We start from the raw sequence: 19,381 nt of genomic DNA on the forward strand, positions 1-19,381 counted from the left end.
CCTTCCCCTCCAGGAACACAAAAGGCACATCATGCTTAAAGTGCCCACAGCTGAACTCATCCCTCTGCCCCCAAAGGTCTGTAACCCTCTCAGGGAACAGCACCAACACTTCCTAAGTCACCAGCCAGAAACCGGGCAGTCATCAGAGGCGTATATATCTCACACTCACCACCCTACACATTCAGTCCATCACCAGGGCCCAGAGCAGCCACCTCACAGCCACTCCTGGTCAGTCGTCTCCTTTCTCTGATACCGCCATCACCTTCTCTCTCTCTCAGATAGTGCAACAGCTGTGCCAGACTCTAAAATCCATCCTCTGCACTAACTAAAAACAAACAAACAAACAAAAACCTGTCTGAAAAAAAAGAAAACAAAAAAATCACACCAATCTGATCATACTACTCACCTGCTTAAATCTCTCCAATGTCACCTTTGCTCATCTCCCCTAGGATAAAACCCAGATCCCCTCTACTGACTCAACCTCATCACTGCTTGCTTATTTCCACCACACTCCATCCGCACACCCATTCCAGACACATGGAACTAGTCCCAGTTTCCCCATGAACATCATGCCCCTTCCTGCGCCTCTGTCTCCCCCTTGCTGTTGCCTCTCATGTCCAGACACCTCTGGCCCTTTAGCTAACTTACACTGGACACTTATCACACACCATCCTGGGCACTATGCTGGGTTCTCAGGGCTTTACTGGCTGGGGACCAGAGGGGATGATGCAAACCTCAGGTGAGGAGTGCAGTATGCACACTAGGGCCAGAGAGACCACCTCCCCAGCATCATGGCATTACGGGAATTCACTCAGTCCTCACCCGGTGCCCACACCCACCCCCTTCCCGAAAGCCCCTCTGATCCCTCCTTCCTGGGCGGGGTCTGTCTCAGCTCTGTCTCCTTCTTCAGGGCCTTCTGTGCTCTGCTGACTGTGTCCTGAATCCCAGCTATTTAAGTTATGGGTACCAAGATAACATAGTCAAAAGCAGAGATATTACTTTACCGACTGAGGTCCGTCTAGTCAAGGCTATGGTTTTTCCTGTGGTCATGTATGGTTGTGAGAGTTGGACTGTGAAGAAGCCTGAGCGCCATAGAATTAATGTATTTGAAGTATGCTGTTGGAGAAGACTCTTGAGAGTCTCTTGGACTGCAAGGAGACTCAATCTGTCCATCCTGAAGGAGATCAGCCCTGGGATTTCTTTGGAAGGAATAATGCTAAAGCTGAAACTCCAGTACTTTGGCCACCTCATGTGAAGAGTTGACTCATTGGAAAAGACTTTGATGCTGGGAGGAATTGGGGGCAGGAGGAGAAGGGGACGACCGAGGATGAGATGGCTGGATGGCATCACTGTCTCGATGGACGCGAGTGCGAGTGAACTCTGGGAGTTGGTGATGGACAGGGAGGCCTGGTGTGCTGCGATTCATGGGGTCGCAAAGAGTCAGACACAACTGAATGACTGAACTGAACTGATGAATCAAGAGATTTCAAAATATCAAACCTTCTCACCCAACCCCTATTTCTAGGAATTACTCTGAGAAAATTACTAGAGGTGTAAATATTTATATATGGGTATTAATCTGAGGGTTATTTGTGGCTAAAAAAAAAAAATTGTAAAACTCTTCAAGCACAATCATAGCAGAATGTTTAAATAAATCCTGATGGAGCCCAGTGATAGATGGTGAAACAGCCATTAGAAATCTTATCTTTTGAAGAATATTTGATGATTTTAAATGCTCACACTATAATTAACAGAAAAAAAAACAGAACAAATAAGTTTGTATTCAGTATAATCCAAGTTTTTAAAGGTATTTTTCTTATGGATATAAAAATGTCTATAGAGAATTATGGAAAACTATAAAAAAACATTAGCCAACAGTTGATTCTCTGGGAGATGGGATTAGAGAAAAAAATACTCTTTTCTTGATTATTCTTTCCAATAATGGTCAATACTTCTAAAATGAACATTATTTTGAATTTTTAAAAATATTATCTTTGAGAAATGGAATATCACGTGGCTTTAGATAGAGCACAGAGTAGAAAGGCCCCCGCCCAAGGGCAGAAAGTGAGGAAGCACAGATGGGGCCTGACTCAGGTGGGCAGTCAGGCAAAGAGGGTGGAGCTGAGAAACCTTGGGGACAGTCAACTGATGGCAGAGGTGGCTGAGGGAGAAGGGGACTGTAGGGCCGTGACAGGCTTCTGGGTTATTTGGGTGGATAGTGCTCTACCCTGAGAGACACCCTGAGAGACTGGGAAGATAAGAGAAGTAGGCTGGAGGGTGAGGGAGTGCTGTCAAGAGCTCGTTTGGATGTTTGTGGGCATCCATGGGGTGCCAAGATGGGCCTGGTCCTGAGCAGCTGGAAAATAAGTGGTGACGAATGCTAAGATTTTATTTGACCTGTGTTTTGACAAAAAAAAAAAAATCCAAGAGAAAAATCATAGTAAATGGGAAGTTTGCAATTGCTGCAGTGGTACTTAAGGCTGCTCTTTAAGCCCTGAGCTGAGTCAAGTTATCATTGTTCCATGAGAAGGAAAGAGAATGGCACAGGAAGGGAAAAAGGAAAGGGGACCCGCAGAAACTCACCCACCCCCTCAGTCCCTGACTTCACATCCCCAACAAGTGTCTAGCGCTGCACCCCCTACAGCAGTTCACTGTCCTTAACCTTTCATGAGTGCAGGTCCCCACAGCACTCTTGCCAGGAGACACCCAGGACACCCAGGCCGAGGCCACAGAGTCACAGCCCTCGAGCCTCAGGTCCAGGGGGCAGGACTGGAGTGAGACCCAGTCTTCAGATTCCTGTCCAGGGTCTCTCCTCTACCCACCTCACCCAGCCAGGCCCTTCGGGGGCAGCACAGGGAACCTTGGGTCTCTGAAGCCCCATCATGCCAAGTCTGCAAACTTGTGTCATTGCAGAATCTGAACTTTAAATTGGGCAGGGACTGCGAGGTCCTCGAGGGCAGGGAGCAGGAGAGATGGCTACGTGGCAGGGGACCAGGAGGCTGGGCCTCAGGGGCTCGGGGCCTCGATCCTGCCCACCCCAGCACAGTGTGTCTTCTGGTAATGAACTCAGCACTCCCTCACCCTGCTCTCCCAAGCCTCAGGTCACCTTACCTGGCAGCAGCTCAGCTACCTGCCTGCGCTAATGTCATTGCACAACAGGTAGGAGGCAAGGAGAATCCATCTAGCATGTTGACTATTCTCATGAAATCTTTTTTAAACTTACTGAAACCAGAATATCTACTTGGAGAAGGGAACATAATGATATTAATAATATCAGTTGCCACTTACTGAATATTCACCCTGTGCCAAGCTCTGTGCTAAGACCTTTCACTGGATCCTCAAAATCATCCCATAAGGAAATGCTACTCTTATTTCTACGGATAAGGAGGCCTAGGCTGAGAAAGCCATTAGCATGTGGCAGGTCTCAGACTTGGGCTTAGTGGTCTGACTCCAAAGCCCACACTCACCGCCTCTGCCATCATAGTGAGGAGGAGAGACGCGGGAATCCAGATGCAGGCACTTCTGGGACATTGTAACAGGAGCTTCTTCTTGTGCCACTCACCTTCCTTTAAAATCATTTCTGAAGCTTAAAATAAGAATGAAATATTTCAAACTAGGATTACCAGCCAATGAAATGGACAAAATATTTACCTGGGTTGGAAGTTGCTACAAAGGTGAGGGAATGTTTTGATGATGGTACAGAGTACCAGAGGTCACATAGTGAATGGCTCCACTTCACACAAGGAGAAACTCAACCAAGGTTGTGCAGAAGAAAGGGAACAAGGGCAAGAATCAAACCTGGATCCCTCACTCTCAGCCTGGGGCTTCTTCCATGGCATCACCCTGCCTCTCAGGAGGAGTAAAACTGAGGAGAGAATTAGACAGTGATTCTCAGAGACACTCAGTCTCCTATCACTCTGTAAACCTGATTTCCCAAGGCATGATGGAATGAGAGACCTGTCAGACAGAAGCTAGAGTGGTTTCCTGAGTCTACTGCAAAACACCACTGCACCAAAATGCTCTGCAGCATGTCTGGTGCTCTGCCTCTGGGCATTTGTAGGATTACACAGGGCAGCAGGCTGTGGACAGATGGGACACCTCTCGCTTCTGTGTCAGAGCATGACCTGTCAGTGTGAGACGCTCTGCTGGGTTCTTCTCCAGCTGTAAGAACTGGTGATGTCCCAGAGGGTGGAGCCAGGGTCTCTGAGGATGAGAGACCTAACCTGGAACAGAGTCCCCTGAAAACCTGCAATCTACATGAAGGGTGAGAAATAAACCTCTGTCCTGGTAAGGCACTAAAATCGTGAGGCTGTGTGTTACTGCAGCAAGACTCTGCTCATCTTTTGTTTTTTCTCACTGTAAGATCTTTTTTATTTTAAACTTTAAGCTTTTTATTTTGTATTGGGGTATAAACTGATGAAAATATTGAGGTAGTTTCAGGTGAACAGGGAAGGTACTGAGTCATTCGCCCCCTACCCCTCTGCACCACCCAGGCTGGCACATAACATTGGGTAGCGTTCCACGTGTTGTGCAATATGTCCTTGTTGGTTATCCATTTTGCAAATAGCAAAAACTCAGTTCATCTTAATTGATGGACCAAGAGAACTACAGTTGCTGTCTGTAGCGCCAGCCTGAGCCCATGTTGCCTTTCCAAGCTGGCAGTAACTGGGTAGCATGGTGTTTTCTAGACACAGCCTTATTTCTTTGAGGTCACAAGCTTACAGCTTTATGGGCTGTTCCTGATTTCCATGAAAATGTTCTGATCAGGTGCTTAAATTACATAGAAACCCACCTGTGTCCTCATTTAGCTCTTGAGAGAGAGCAGTTGTTCTTGCATAAAGAAAATGGAACCCCCAAATCTCTCGTCCCTGTAGTCACATCCTGTGTGTGCATGGGGGAAAAGGGAACGAGGGTGATTTCAAGGTAGGAAATCCGGGATCAGGATTTTAGCAGAAGGAAAGCACCACCTCAAATGGCAGCTCCTGTGAACAGTGCTGGAGGGGTTGGGGGTAAATTGCACACAGCCCTGTGATTTCTGCAGCTCAGAGTGTGAGAGAGAATGACACACACACACAACAAATTAATCGTGCTAACAGCTGTGAGCATCACGTTGTCAGGATGGTCAGTGCTGAGGAGACGTCTGAGAAGGTGACCCCACAGAGGAGGTGGGTGTGAGCTGAGCCTTGGAAGATGGATCAGAGAGAAAGGTGCTCCGGCCTGAGGAAAGCATGAGAAGAGGGAGGAACAGGAGCCTGTGGGGTTTGTCCACCAGCGGGCAGTGGTCTGCTGAGGCTGGAGTAGGCCACCACAACGGGATGTGTAGCAGGTGAGGGTAGGCACAGGCCACGGCCGGATGACAAAGGCCTCCGATGTCCATGCCATTCCCACCTAGTCTCCCTGATGGAGACGAGGGTGTTGAAGAAAAAGCAGAGTCAGGTGGTATCCTGCCTTTTATCTCCCTAAAAACTCTCCCCATTCCTGTATCCGGGGTCGCTGTTGGAGGTTACCAGTTCTTTTTGCAGCAACACACCAACAAAGACCAAGTTCTTATAATTGAATCTTAACTTAAGCAGCAGGATTAATCAAGCCAGCCACATAAAGTCATGACCTAGGCACCCTTTTAACTTCTGCTTCCCAGACCTCAGGTTTTATTTTGTCTTCACATCCTAGACTCAAAGAGAATCTAGAGGTTTCTAAAGCCCAGAGAGAGGAAGGGATATGACCAAGGTCCCCAAGGGACAAGGGGATGACTATAAACAGTGCAAGGGCAGAAGGCCCTATTTGCCTCTGCTGTGCTCCCAGCACCCAGCGCATAGGCGGTGCTCAATAATAATTTGCTGGATGTGTGGATGAATGAGCCATTGTACTCAGGCAGTTCTTCACCTTTTTTGCCAGACTTCGGCAGGAGGATTCCTACCTTTAATGTTTACATGGATAAGATTTATGGTCAATGATTGACCCAGATTAAACAACTACCCTTGTATGTTTCATAAACTCTCTTAACAATCATGCTGATTTAGGCTGGAGGAAGGAAAATCAGCATTGCCTCTGGGGAGAGAGAGGGTCATGGCAGATGCTGGAGCTCTTGTCCTGGAGGCAGGGAGCACAGGTTCAGCAGGCATCAATAGCTGAAGGTGCAATCTCTGATGGAGCCTTGCTGCTGGGTGGATCAGCAGCCTTTTTCTTTGTGAGTCTCATCTGCACTACACAGAATCCCCCCCTTTTTTTTTTCAGAAGGAAATTGAGTCTCAAATTCTAGTGACTTGGTCAACATCACACAGTTAGGCTGGTGATGAAGCTGTCATGCAATGATGGTTTTTTCTTAAGTATTTTTTTATTGAAGGATAATTGCTTTACAGAATTTTGTTGTTTTCCGTCAAACCTCGACATGAATCAGATATAGGTATGCATATATCTCCTCCTTTTTGAACCTCCCTCTCATCACCCTCCCCATCCCATCCCTCTAGGTTGATACACAGCTCCTGCTTGAGTTTTCTGAGCCATACAGCAAATTCCTGTTAGGCATCTATTTTACACATGGTTATGTAAGTTTCCATGTTACTCTCTCCATACATCTCACCCTCTCCTCCCCTCTCCCCATGTCCATACATCTATTCTCTCTGTCTGTTTCTCTACTGCTGCTCTGTACATAAATTCTGCAGTACCATTTTTCTAGATTCCGTATATATGTGTTAGAACACGATATTTATCTTTCTCTTTCTGACTTCCTTCACTCTGTATAATAGGTTCAAGGTTCACCCACCTCATTAGGACTGACTCAAATGCATTCCTTTTTATGGCTGAGTAACATGTTCTTTGGAAGGACCAATGTTGAAGCTGAAACTCCAGTACTTTGGCCACCTGATGCAAAGAGCTGACTCATTTGAAAAATCCCTGATGCTGGGAAAGATTGAGGGCAGGAGGAGAAGGGGATGACAGAGGATGAGATGGTTGGATGGCATCACCAGCTCAATGGACATGAGTTTGGGTAAAACTCCGGTAGTTGGTGATGGACAGGAAGGCCTGGCATGCTGCGGTTCTTGGGGTCGCAAAGAGTCAGACACGACTGAGTGACTGAACTGAACTGAACTGAATATTCCTTTGTGTATGTGTACCGCAACTTCTTTATCCATTCGTCTGTCAATGGACATCTAGGTTGCTTCCATCTTCTAGCTATTGTAAATAGTGCTGCAATGATCAATGGGATATGTGTGTCTTTTTCAGTTTTGGTTTCCTCAAGGTATATGCCTAAGAGTGGGATTGTTGGGTCACTTGGTGGTACTATTCCTAGTTTTTTAAGGAATCTTCTTACCATTTTCCATAGTGGCTGTATCAATTTACATTCCCACCAACAGTGCAAGAGCATTCCCTCTTCTCCACACCCTCTCTAGATTTGTTGTTTGTAGCCTTTTTGATGATGGCCATTTTGACCGGTATGGGCTGATATCTCATTGTAGTTTTTTTTTTTTATGAATAATAATACTTTTATTTTCATTTTAGAACTGATATATGGAACCTTCATCAGAAGACTTACCTGCAGAGATAATATACCACCACTAAAATTACAAAAATAAAAATCACTGCACTGGTTTTCCAAATGTAGTAAAGATTTTATCAACTCAACAGCTTCACTTAAGCATTAAATGAACATAAAATATTTTACTGACAAGTTAGAATTCACTTATGAAAGGGGAGATGACATTCATGGAGGTCTACTCTTCTAGTCTAAGGAGTGAGAGATTTATTTCAAAGTTATACAAATAAGCAACAAAGAAATGAAATTTCTAGAAGCAGTAGTGGTATCAAATTAGCAAAAACAAGATGAATAGAATGTTAAAATTTTAGACAGGAAACCTACATATAAAAAAATTCTATTTCTAAAATTGGGAAATAAGGCTATAGGTCCTACATGACTACATAAAAAGTGACTAGACATGCAGATGTCCTAAAGAAGGACCTGCAGGAAGTGAATAGGAGACTATATTTCTTTTCGGTGAAAGTCAAAGTGAAGTCACTCAGTCGTGTCCGACTCTTTGTGACCCCATGGACTGTAGCCTATCAGGCTCCTCCATCCATGGGATTCTCCAGGCAGGAATACTGGAGTGGGTTGCCATTTCCTTCTCCACTCATTGTAGTTTTGATTTGCATTTCTCTAATAATGAGCAATGTTGAGCATCTTTTGATGTGTTTGTTAGCCATCTGTATGTCTTCTTTGGAGAAATGTCTGTTTAGTCTTTTTCTTACTTTTTGATTGGGTTGTTTGTTTTCCTGGTATTGAGTTGTATGCATGGCTTGTATATTTTGGAAATTAATCCTTTATCGGTTGTTTCATTTGCTATCATTTCCTCACATTCTGAGGGTTGTCTTTTCACCTTGCTTATAGTTTCCTTTGCTGTGCAAAAGCTTTCAAGTTTAATCAAGTTCACTTGTTTACTTTCGTTTTCATTTCTGTTACTCTAGGAGGTGGGTCATAGAGGATCTTGCTTTGATTTATGTCATCGAGTGTTCTGCCTGTGTTTTCCTCTAAGAATTTTATAGTTTCTGGTCTTATATTTAGATCTTTAATCCATTTTGAGTTTATCATTGTGTATGGTGTTAGGAAGTATTCTAATTTCATTCTTTTACATGTAGCTGTCCAGTTTTCCCAGCACCAATTAATGAAGAGGCTGTCTTTGCTCCATTGTATATTCTTGCCTCCTTTGTCAAAAATAAGGTACCCATAGGTGCATGGGTTTATTTCTGGGCTTTCTATCTTGTTCCATTGGTCTATATTTCTGATTTTGTGCCAGTACCATACTGTCTTGATGATTGTAGCTTTCTAGTATAATATGAAGCCAGGAAGCTTGATTCCTCCTGCTCCAAGCTACTTCCTCAAGACTGCTTTGGCTATTTGGGGTCTTTTGTGTTTCCATATGAATTGTGAGATTTTTTGTTCTAGTTCTATGAAAAATGCTATTGGTAATTTGACAGGGATCACACTGAATCCGTAGATTGCATTTGGTAGTATTGTAATTTTCAAAATATTGATTCTTCCTACCCAGGAACATGGACTATCTCTCCATCTGTCCACGTCATCTTTGATTTCTTTCATCAGTGTCTTATAATTTTCTGTGTACAGTTCTTTCCTCTCCTTAGGTAAGTTTATACCTAGATATTTAATTCTTTTACTTACTGTGGTGAATGGGATTGATTCCTTAATTTCTCTTTCCGATTTTTCATTGCTAGTATATCAGTATCAGTATCAGTTCAGTTGCTCAGTCGTGTCCGACTCTTTGCAACCCCATGAATCGCAGCACGCCAGGCCTCCCTCTCCATCACCATCTCCCAGAGTTCAATCAGACTAATGTCCATCGAGTCCGTGATGCCATCCAGCCATCTCATCCTCAGTCATCCCTTTCTCCTACTGCCCCCAATCCCTCCCAGCATCAGAGTCTTTTCCAATGAGTCAACTCTTCACATGAGGTGGCCAAAGTACTGGAGTTTCAGCTTCAGCATCATTCCCTCCAAAGAAATCCCAGGGTTGATCTTCAGAATGGACTGGTTGGATCTCCTTGCAGTCCAAGGGACTCTCAAGAGTCTTCTCCAACACCACAGTTCAAAAACATCAATTCTACGGCGCTCAGCCTTCTTCACAGTCCAACTCTCACATCCATACATGACCACTAGAAAAACCATAGCCTTGACTAGACGGACCTTAGTCGGCAAAGTAATGTCCCTGCTTTTGAATATGCTATCTAGGTTGGTCATAACTTTTCTTCCAAGGAGTAAGCGTCTTTTAATTTCATGGCTGCAGTCACCATCTGCAGTGATTTTGGAGCCCCCCAAAATAAAGTCTGACACTGTTTCCACTGTTTCCCCATCTATTTCCCATGAAGTGATGGGACCAGATGCCATGATCTTCGTTTTCTGAATGTTGAGCTTTAAGCCAACTTTTTCACTCTTCTCTTTCACTTTCATCAAGAGGCTTTTCAGCTCCTCTTCACTTTCTGCCATAAGGGTGGTGTCATCTGCATATCTGAGGTTATTGATATTTCTTCCGGCAATCTTGATTCCAGCTTGTGTTTCTTCCAGTCCAGTATTTCTCAAGATGTACTCTGCATATAAGTTAAATACCCAGGGTGACAATATACAGCCTTGACATACTCCTTTTCCTATTTGGAACCAGTCTGTTGTTCCATACCAACATGTTCCATGTTAGTATATAGAAACGCAAGTGATTTCTGTATTGATTGTATATCCTGAAACTTTGCTAAATTCACTGATAGGCTCTAGTAATTTTCTGATACTATCTTTAGGGTTTTCTATGTCAACAATGGGTTTTTGAATCGTGTGTTGACTATCTGTTGTGGGAATGCCATTGGCAGCACTCGCTTTATGAAACACAGGAGGGAGGTAGACAGACAGATCTGCTCTCCGGAGTGGCAGAGGAGACAGGTGTGCAGCATAGGAACAGGGAGGATGGCCAAGGGCTGTGGGAGGAAGAAGGGAGCAGGTAACTCTGCAGGGGGCAGGTGGGAGAGGAAGAGAGATGAACTGGGTTCTGAAGAGGAGGAGACCCCCTAATGGGGAAGCAAGGAAGGACATGCTTTCAAAAGGAAACTTCATGTGCAAAGATGTAGCTCTGGGAAAAGGCATGATTTATTCAGAAAAGGGTGGGCCCACTGGCCTATATTATTTGATAGATACATTCTAGCAGGAGAATTCAGGAATATAGCCAGTCCTGAAGGAGAGACCGGGCTTTAATGTTTTCACAGGACACCGGCCTTAATCATCTAGGTGTGAAGGTATGGAGGGAAGAGTAATTATATCTTCTGAAAGATTAAGATTCACTTTATCAGTTCCCATTCCTCCCCTGGAACAGGCATCACATGGGCCACAAGACAGCTTTCATCTGACACTTGACACTTGGCTCCCTCCAGACACTGGCATTTCCCAGGGGGCTGAGACCAGCTCAGAAAAGCCATGGAGGCTCCTGGGCTAAGACTGTGGCCGCTTTCCACCTTCCCTTTATAGAGCTGGTCAATGACCCAGGACATCTCTGCCAGATTAGAACCTGCCTTTCCCTCCTGTGAAATATTATTATCAACATCATTTATTCTAAAAACGGAGGCCAAGAGGAGACTCACTTGCCTTTAGGACCAGGATTAAATGTTTTGACCAATGGCTCTACTGGGATACATATGTTCTTATATACTCTTTAAAAATCAATGCATGGTCTCTGATCTTAAGGAGAGACACCTGAATAAGGCTTGTACAACCTATGCCATAGAAATGTTCACCCTTTATGCCCAAAGGAATGGGGTGACCATCACTCATCACCCACCTGCCTTCCCAAGCTCATCCACCTTAATTTGAGAAAGAGGAGCAACACTTATTACAAATGTGGCGTGTTTTGGTCCACGTAGTTTTCTTACTGCTATAGCCCAGCACCTAAACAACACCCAGCACAAGGTAGACACTCAACAAATCCTCAGTGAGTGAATGAATCTGAAATCCTACTAGAGTCATTAGCCATGAGAAGTCCTAACCTAGAAAACGTGCTTCCTCTTAAAAGCCAAGAACACTGCAGATTCAAAAAGAGCTCGAGAAACATGAATTTATTCTCTTGTCTCCCCTAGGTCAGCCTGGGGAGAAGAGAGAAGAGCTTAGGAGATTAGAATGGACCCCATCTCATGAAAGTTACACCAGAACGACAGAACTGAGGGGGCTGGCTTGCAGACCTGAAGTCCACTCTCATTGTACTGATGGTGAAACTAGTTCCAGAGGCAGGGCTGACTCACCCCAGGTAACACATCCACGTTGCTTGGCTCCCAGGCCCACTGGTGCTTCATCCAACATCTTCGTGGTGCAGATGGGAAAAGAGGGAGAATGAGATGGATGGAGATTGAGATGAATGGGGCAAACCAGACGATCGTGACAGAGTTTGTCCTGCTGGGGCTACACGACCACCACAACCTAGAGATGGTGCTGTTTGTGCTCTGCCTGGGCATCTACTCTGTGAATGTGCTGGGGAACGCCCTCCTCATCGGGCTGAACGTGCTGGACTCCCGCCTGCACACCCCCATGTACTTCTTCCTCAGCAACCTCGCCCTCATGGACATCTGTGGCACATCCTCCTTCGTGCCTCTCATGCTGGCCAACTTCCTGGAAACTCAAAGCACCATCTCCTTCCCTGGCTGTGCCCTGCAGATGTACCTGACCCTGGCGCTGGGCTCCACAGAGTGCGTGCTCTTGGCCATGATGGCGTGTGACCGGTACATGGCCATCTGCCAGCCGCTTCGCTACTCAGAGCTCATGAGCTGGCACACGAGCATGTGGATGGCGGCGCTGAGCTGGGGAGCAGGCTTTGCCAACTCCCTTCTCCATTCCAATCTCACCTGGAGCCTCCCCTTCTGTGGCCACAATATCATCAACCACTTCTTCTGTGAGATCTTGGCGGTGCTAAAACTAGCCTGTGGGGACATCTCTCTCAACACGCTGCTAACAGTGGTGTCTGCAGCTGTCCTGACTCTGGCCCCGCTGCTGCTCATCTTCCTGTCCTATGTGTTCATCCTCACTGCCATCCTGAGGGTGCCCTCTGCTGCCGGCCGGCACAAAGCCTTCTCTACCTGCTCTGCCCACCTCACAGTGGTGGTGATTTTCTATGGAACTCTCTCCTTCATGTACTTCAAGCCCAAAGCCAAGGAACTCAACTTGGATAAGCTTATTGCATTGTTCTACGGGATCGTGACCCCCTCATTGAACCCCATCATCTACAGCCTAAGGAATGCAGAGGTGAAAGCTGCCGCCATAGCTCTGCTGAGGGGAGATCTCCTCTCCAGGAAGATGGCCCACTTTCCTGTTGTTCTCTAAGTCCATCAGGCAGGTGTGTGTGTGCTGAGTCGCTTTGCTACTGCTGCTAAGTCGCTTCAGTCGTGTCCGACTCTGTGTGACCCCATAGATGGCACCCCACTAGCCTCTTCCGTCCCTGGGATTCTCCAGGCAAGAATACTGGAGTGGGTTGCCATTTCCTTCTCCAATGCATGAAAGTGAAAGTGAAGTCGCTCAGTCGTGCCCGACTCTTAGCGACCCCATGTACTGCAGCCCACCAGGCTCCTCTGTCCATGGGGAGTCGCTTTAGTCCTGTCCAAATCTTTGGGAACCTATGGACTCTAGCCTGCCAGGCTTTGTCCATGGCATTCTCCTGCCAGGAATACTCAAGTGGGTTTCTGTGTCCTCCTCCAGAGGATCTTCCTGACCCAGGTATCAAACCAGGGTCTCCTATGTCTCCTGTATTGGCAGGGGGATTCTTTACCACTAGCGCCACCTGGGGAACTAGATATTCTGTGGCGTAACTTCATAACTGCAGAGGCTTAAAAATACAAAGGTTCATTTTCTTGCTCACTCTCCAGGTCCATCAGAGATGGATGGGGGATCTACTTCATCTTTTTCATCCTTTGGGCCTCAGATGACAAAGTATCTGCCATATGGCACACTGCTGGTGAAATGGCAAAAGAAGAAGAGAAGATGACAGAGCCTGTGTGGATTCCTGCAGCTTCCACTCAGAAATGGCCTCTTACTTCCACTTCCACTTCATTGCCCAATGTGAGGTACAGGCCAGCGCTGACACCAAGGGTTGGGGATGCCCACCTACCCCACATCTGGAAAGAGGGGGAGGAATGAGGAATTCCTGAAGAGGCTGGTGACAATGCCACTAACCTACAGTCACCCCAGGAGCTACTGGAGATTTCTAGAGCTTCCATTCTCTGGCCAGCTCTGCTTCACTGGCTGCTTCCAGGTTAATCACCCCAGGGAGCACTGGTTAGCTGGCTTGTGTGACTCTGGACTGGAGTATCCAGCTAGGTTTCAACCGGCCCTCCAAGAGTTTTCCTCTCAGGTTCTGCATTCAGGTTGAGCACGAGAGAATCTGGAAGGGATGAGAAGGTGGAGGCAAGGCCATGCTGAGGTGGTGGAGCCCTCACTTGCTGTCTGTGCAGCCCCTCTGGCTCCTGCCAGGCCACCTGCAGCTGCTCTGAGGCCCGAACGAAGGGAGCTCCAATGCAGAGAGTGCCGGCTCCTCCTGCGGGTCACCAGTGTCCCTGAGTCCAAGACAGTGAGGGACAGACACGGGTTCCAGCGTGTCCTCCTGGGCGCTGGTCTGTCCTCACCTGCCCCTTCACACCACCCAAGAGCAGCTTCAGACCCGACACCAAGCACAGAGGCTGAGCGTGGCACAGGCTTCTCCTACAGCTCCCACAAATGACAGCGCTGTTCTCCACAACAAAGCCTTACATCGCTCACACTGGTCCTGCTACTTCGACCAGATCCTGGCTGATTCACCGGCTCTGCACCCTGTCAGCCCGACACCCCATTCACCTCTGCACACAGTCGACCCCTCACTAGTGTCCATACTGTGTCGCATCCTGGTTTGTTGCTCGTGCTGTTCTCTGGGGAGACCTGGGACTTTTTTCAAGCAGCTTAGACACCATCTTTCTGACATAGCCTTTCCTGGCCTTTTAAAGGGGTTCTCTCTTTTGCGTCCCACAGCACTTTGTTGGAACCTTTCCCTTGGTATCTGTCCCTGTCTCCTTTGCACCCATGATATTTCACAACATATCATGGGCATCTCAAGGGCAGGACTCTGTGGGGACCTGTTTCCTCAGGTCCTATGAGCTTTCCTGATAGAGCGTTACTGAACTGAACTGAACTGTGACTCAGAAGCCGTCACATGTCACACCTGGGGATTGGATCCTGTGCTGCTCCAGGCACTCAGGGGCTTAGTCTGAACGTGTGGACAGACACGAGTGGGGAGCAGAAGTATCTCCCGCTTTCCAGGAAGTCACCGAAACAAGTCAGGAGGCAGCAAAGAACCACCGTGTGGGGAGCCAGGAGACCAGGGTTCCAGACCTGGTTCAGTTGCTCTCCCAGCAAGGTCTTCCAGCTGGCCCTTCCCTTCAGGAACCCCAAAGGCACCTCACACTTAAACTACCCACAGCTGAACTCATCCCTCTGCTCCCAAAGTTCTGTCACCCTCTCAGGGAACAGCAGCAACACTCCCTAAGTCACCCAGCCAGAAACCGGGCAGTCATCAGAGGCATATATATCTCACGCTCACCACCCCACACATCCAATAGGTCACCACAGCCCAGAGCGGCCACCTCACAGCTGCTCCTGGTCACTCCTCTCCTTACTCTGATGCCACTGTCACCTCCTGTCTCTCTCAGATCGTGCAACAGCTGTGCCAGACTCTAAAATCCATCCCCTACACTAACTAAAAAAAAAAAGAAAAGAAAGAAACCTGTCTGAGAAAAGAAAACAAAAAACCACACCAATCCAATATTACTACTCATCTGCTTAAATCCCTCAAATGTCACCATTGCTCATCTCCCCTAGGATAAAAGCCAGATCCCATCTACCTGCCCAGCCTCATCACTGGCTGCTTATCTCCACCCCACTCTACCCACAGACACCTTCCAGACACAGTTCCCCACGAATATCAGTCTTTCCTGCCCCTCTGTCTCCCCCTTGCTATTGCCTCTTACGTCCAAACACCTCTGGATCATTAGGTAACATATATTAGACACTTATCACACACCAGGCTGGGCACTATGCTAGAGTTCTGAGAGCTTTACTGGCTGGGGATCAGTTGGGGTGATGGAAATCACAGGTGAGGAATGCAATATGGACATGGGACCATAGAGACCAGTCCCCCAGCATCATGATAGCATCATGATAACTCATTCAATCCTCACTCAATGCCTCCACCCCACCCCCCTTCCAGAAAGCCCCTTCTGATCCCTCCTTCCTAAGTGGGGTCTGTCTCAGTTCTGTCTCCCTCTTCAGGGCTTTCTGTGCTCAGCTAACTGTGTCCTGAATCCCAGCTATTTAAATTATGGGTATGAATCAAGACATTTTAAATTTCATACCTTTTGACATAACACCTTACTTCTAGGAATTACTTTGAGAAAATTACTAGAGGTGCAAAGATTTATGTAAAGCATATATATGGATGTTAATCATAGAGTTGTTTGTGGTAACAAAAATTGGTAACTCTTAAAGGGCAACCATAGAGGAATGTTTAAATAAATCCTGATGGAGCCCAATGATAGACTGTGACACAGCCATTAGAAATCTTACTTTTTGAAGAAAATTTGATAATTTGAAATGCTCATGCTGTGATTAACAGAAAAAGGTAGTACATGTAACTTTATACTCAGTATAATCCTAATTTTAAAGGTATTTTTCTTAGGATATATGAATACATATGTATATAGAAAATCCTAGAAAAATAGGACAAAATATTCGCTGACAGTTATTTCCTCTGGGAGATGCGATTACAGATAAATACCATTTTCTTAATTATTCTTTCCAACATTGCTCAATACTTCTAAAATGAACATGACTTTGAACTTAAAAGATAGTATTGTTTTTGAGAAATGGAAGATCACGTAGCTCCAGATAGAGCACAGAGGAGAAGGGCCCATGCCCAAGGGCAGGAAGTGAGGAAGCACCCATGGAGCCTGACCCAGGTGGGTGGTCAGGCAGAGAACGTGGAGCTGAGACCTCCTGGGGACATTGGGCTGATGGCAGATATGGCTGAGGAAGGAGGAGACTTTTTGGTTTGGTGCTTGAACTTCTGGGTTATTTGGGTGGATATTACATCACCGTGAGAGACACTCTGAGAGATGGGCAAGATGAGACAAGCAGGTTGGAGGAGGTGGGAGGACTGGAGAGAGCTTGTTTGGGGCATCCACAGGGTGGCAAGACAGCCCCAGTCCTGAGCACCTGGAGAATAAGTGGTGACAATTTTCCAATATTTTATTTTGATCTGTGCCCTTTAAAAAATATTCCAAGAGACAAATCATAGTATAATGGGAAAATTTGCAACTGCTGCTGTGTTATTTAAAGCTGTTCTTTAGTCCCTGAGCTGTGTCAAGTTGTCATTGTTTCTTGTGAAGGAAAGAGAATGGCATGGGAAGGGAAACAGAAAAGGGGACCTGCAGAAACTCACACAACCAGCTAAACCCCTGACTTCACGTCTGTCACAAGTCTCCAGGCCTCACCCCGTACAGCAATTCACTTTCCTTAACCTTCCCCGCTGGTTCAGTGGTGAAGAACCCGCCTGCCAGTGCAGGAGACACAGATTCGATCCCTGCATTGGGAAGATCCCCTGGAGAAGGAAGCAGCAACTCAATCCAGTATTTCTGTGTAGGAAATCCCATGGACAGAGTAGCCTGGTGGGCTACAGTCCATGGGTCCCATAAGAGTCAGACACAACTTAGCAACTAAAGTATAACAACAACCTTTCATGAGTGCAGGTTCCCACAGCACTCTTGCGAGGAGACACCCCATTTCATAGTCCAGGACTCCCACCTGAAGGACACAGGGTCACAGCCCCTGAGCCTCAGGTCCAAGGAGCAGGGCTGCAGTGAGACCCAGTCTTCATATTCCTGTCCAGGGTCTCTTCTGTGCCGACCTCACCCAGCCAAGTCCTTCTGGGGCAGCACAGGGAACCTGGGGTCTCTGAAGCCTCATCATGCCAAGTCTGCAAACTTGTGTCATTGCAGAATCTGAACTTTAAATTGGGCAGGGACTGCAAGGTCCCTGAGGGCAGGGAGCAGGAGAGATGTCTACGTGACAGGGGACCAGGAGGCTGGGCCTCAGGGGCTTGGGGCCTCGATCCTGGCCCAGCCCAGCACAGTGTGTCTGCTGGTAATGAACTCAGCACTCCCTCATCCTGCCCTCCCAAGCCTTGGGTCACCACACCTGTCATCTGCTCAGCCACCAGCTGATACCAAGGTCACTGGGTCAACAGGTAGGAGGCAAGGAGAATCCACCTAGCATGTTGACTATTCTCATGAAATCTTTTCTCAACATACAGAAACCAGAATATCTGCTTGGAGAAGGGAACATAATGATATTAACAATATCAGTCGCCACTTACTGAATATTCACCCTGTGCCAAGCTCTGTGCTAAGACCTTTCACTGGATCCTCAAAATCATCCCATAAGGAAATGCTGCTCTTATTTCTATAGGTAAGGAGGCTGAGGCTGAGAAAGCCGTTAGCAAGTGGCAGATCTCAGACTTGGGCTTGGTGGTCTGACTCCAAAGCCCACATTCACCGGCTCTGCCAGTGAGGAGGAGTGACATAGAAATCCAGATATGGGCACTTCTGGGACATTGTAACAAGAGCCTCTTCTTGTGTCCCTCACCTTCCTTTTAAAATCATGTCTGAAGCTTAAAATTAGTATTAAATTGTTCAAACTAGATTTACCAGCCAACGAAACTGACATGATATTTACCTGGGTTGGAAGTTCCTAGAAAGATGAGGGAATGTTTTGGAGATGGTACAGAGTACCAGAGATCATATATATTGAATGGCTCCATTTCACACAAGGAGAAACTCAACCAAGGTCAAACAGGAAAAACGGAACAAGGGCAAGAATCAAACCTGGATCCTCACTCCCAGGCCAGGGCTCCTTCCATGGCATCACCTGCCTCTCAGGAGTAAAACTGGGGAGAGAATTAGTGATTCTCAGAGACACGCAATCTCCTATCACTCTGTAAACCTGATTGTCCAGGATTTGATGGAGTGTAAGACCTGGCAGACAGACGTAAGAGTAGTTTCCTGAGTCTAGTGCAAAACACCATCGTACCCAAACGCCCTGCAGTGTGTCTGGTCTTCCTCTGGGTGTGCAGTAGGATTATACAGGGCAGTGGGCTGTGGACAGATGGGATGCATCTCGCTTCTGGGTCAGCGCAGTGATCTGCTGGTGTGAGATGTTCTGCTGGGTTCTTCCCCAGCCGTGAGAACCAGTGATGCCCCAGAAGTTGGAGCCAGGGTCTCTGAGGATGACAACCGGGGAGAGAGCCCCCTGAAAACCTGCAATGGTACAAAGGGTGAGAACTAAACCTCTGTCCTGGTAAGTCACTAAAATCATGAGGTTGTGTGTTACACAGGAAAACTCTGCTCATCTTTTTTTTCTCCTCTGTAAAATCTTTTTTTTATTTTCAGACCTTAAACTTCTGTATAGGGGTATAGCCGATAAACAATATTATGGTAGTTTCAGGTGAACAGGGAAGTGACTCAGCCATATGTACACATGTAGCCACTCACCCCCAACCCCTTCCTGTCATCCAGGCTGTCACATAACATTGAGTAGAGTTCCATGTACTGTGCAATATGTCCTTGTCGGTTATCCGTTTTTAATATAGACAAAACTCAGCTCATCTTAATTGATGGACTAAATGAACTACAGCTGCTCTCCCAGACTGAGCCCATGTTGTAGTCCAAGCTGTCAGTAACCTGGAAGCATGGTATTTCCTAAACACAGTGTCTCATTTCTTTGGGGTCATAAGCCCATTGACTCATGGGCTGTTCCTAATTTCTGAATGAATGTG

The 19,381-nt window shown here is 46.6% G+C and overlaps 1 protein-coding gene across 1 annotated transcript; it reads left to right on the plus strand.

Moving 5' to 3' along the window:
- The first annotated feature begins 11,868 nt into the window (after window positions 1-11,868).
- On the plus strand, window positions 11,869-12,852 carry LOC138434556 (olfactory receptor 2S2-like). Its single transcript, XM_069579375.1, has one exon. The coding sequence runs from the start codon at window positions 11,869-11,871 to the stop codon at window positions 12,850-12,852; it is 984 nt and encodes a 327-aa protein (XP_069435476.1).
- The last annotated feature ends 6,529 nt before the right edge of the window (window positions 12,853-19,381 follow it).

Source organism: Ovis canadensis, chromosome 2, assembly GCF_042477335.2.
Source record: "Ovis canadensis isolate MfBH-ARS-UI-01 breed Bighorn chromosome 2, ARS-UI_OviCan_v2, whole genome shotgun sequence".
NCBI lineage: Eukaryota > Metazoa > Chordata > Mammalia > Artiodactyla > Bovidae > Ovis > Ovis canadensis.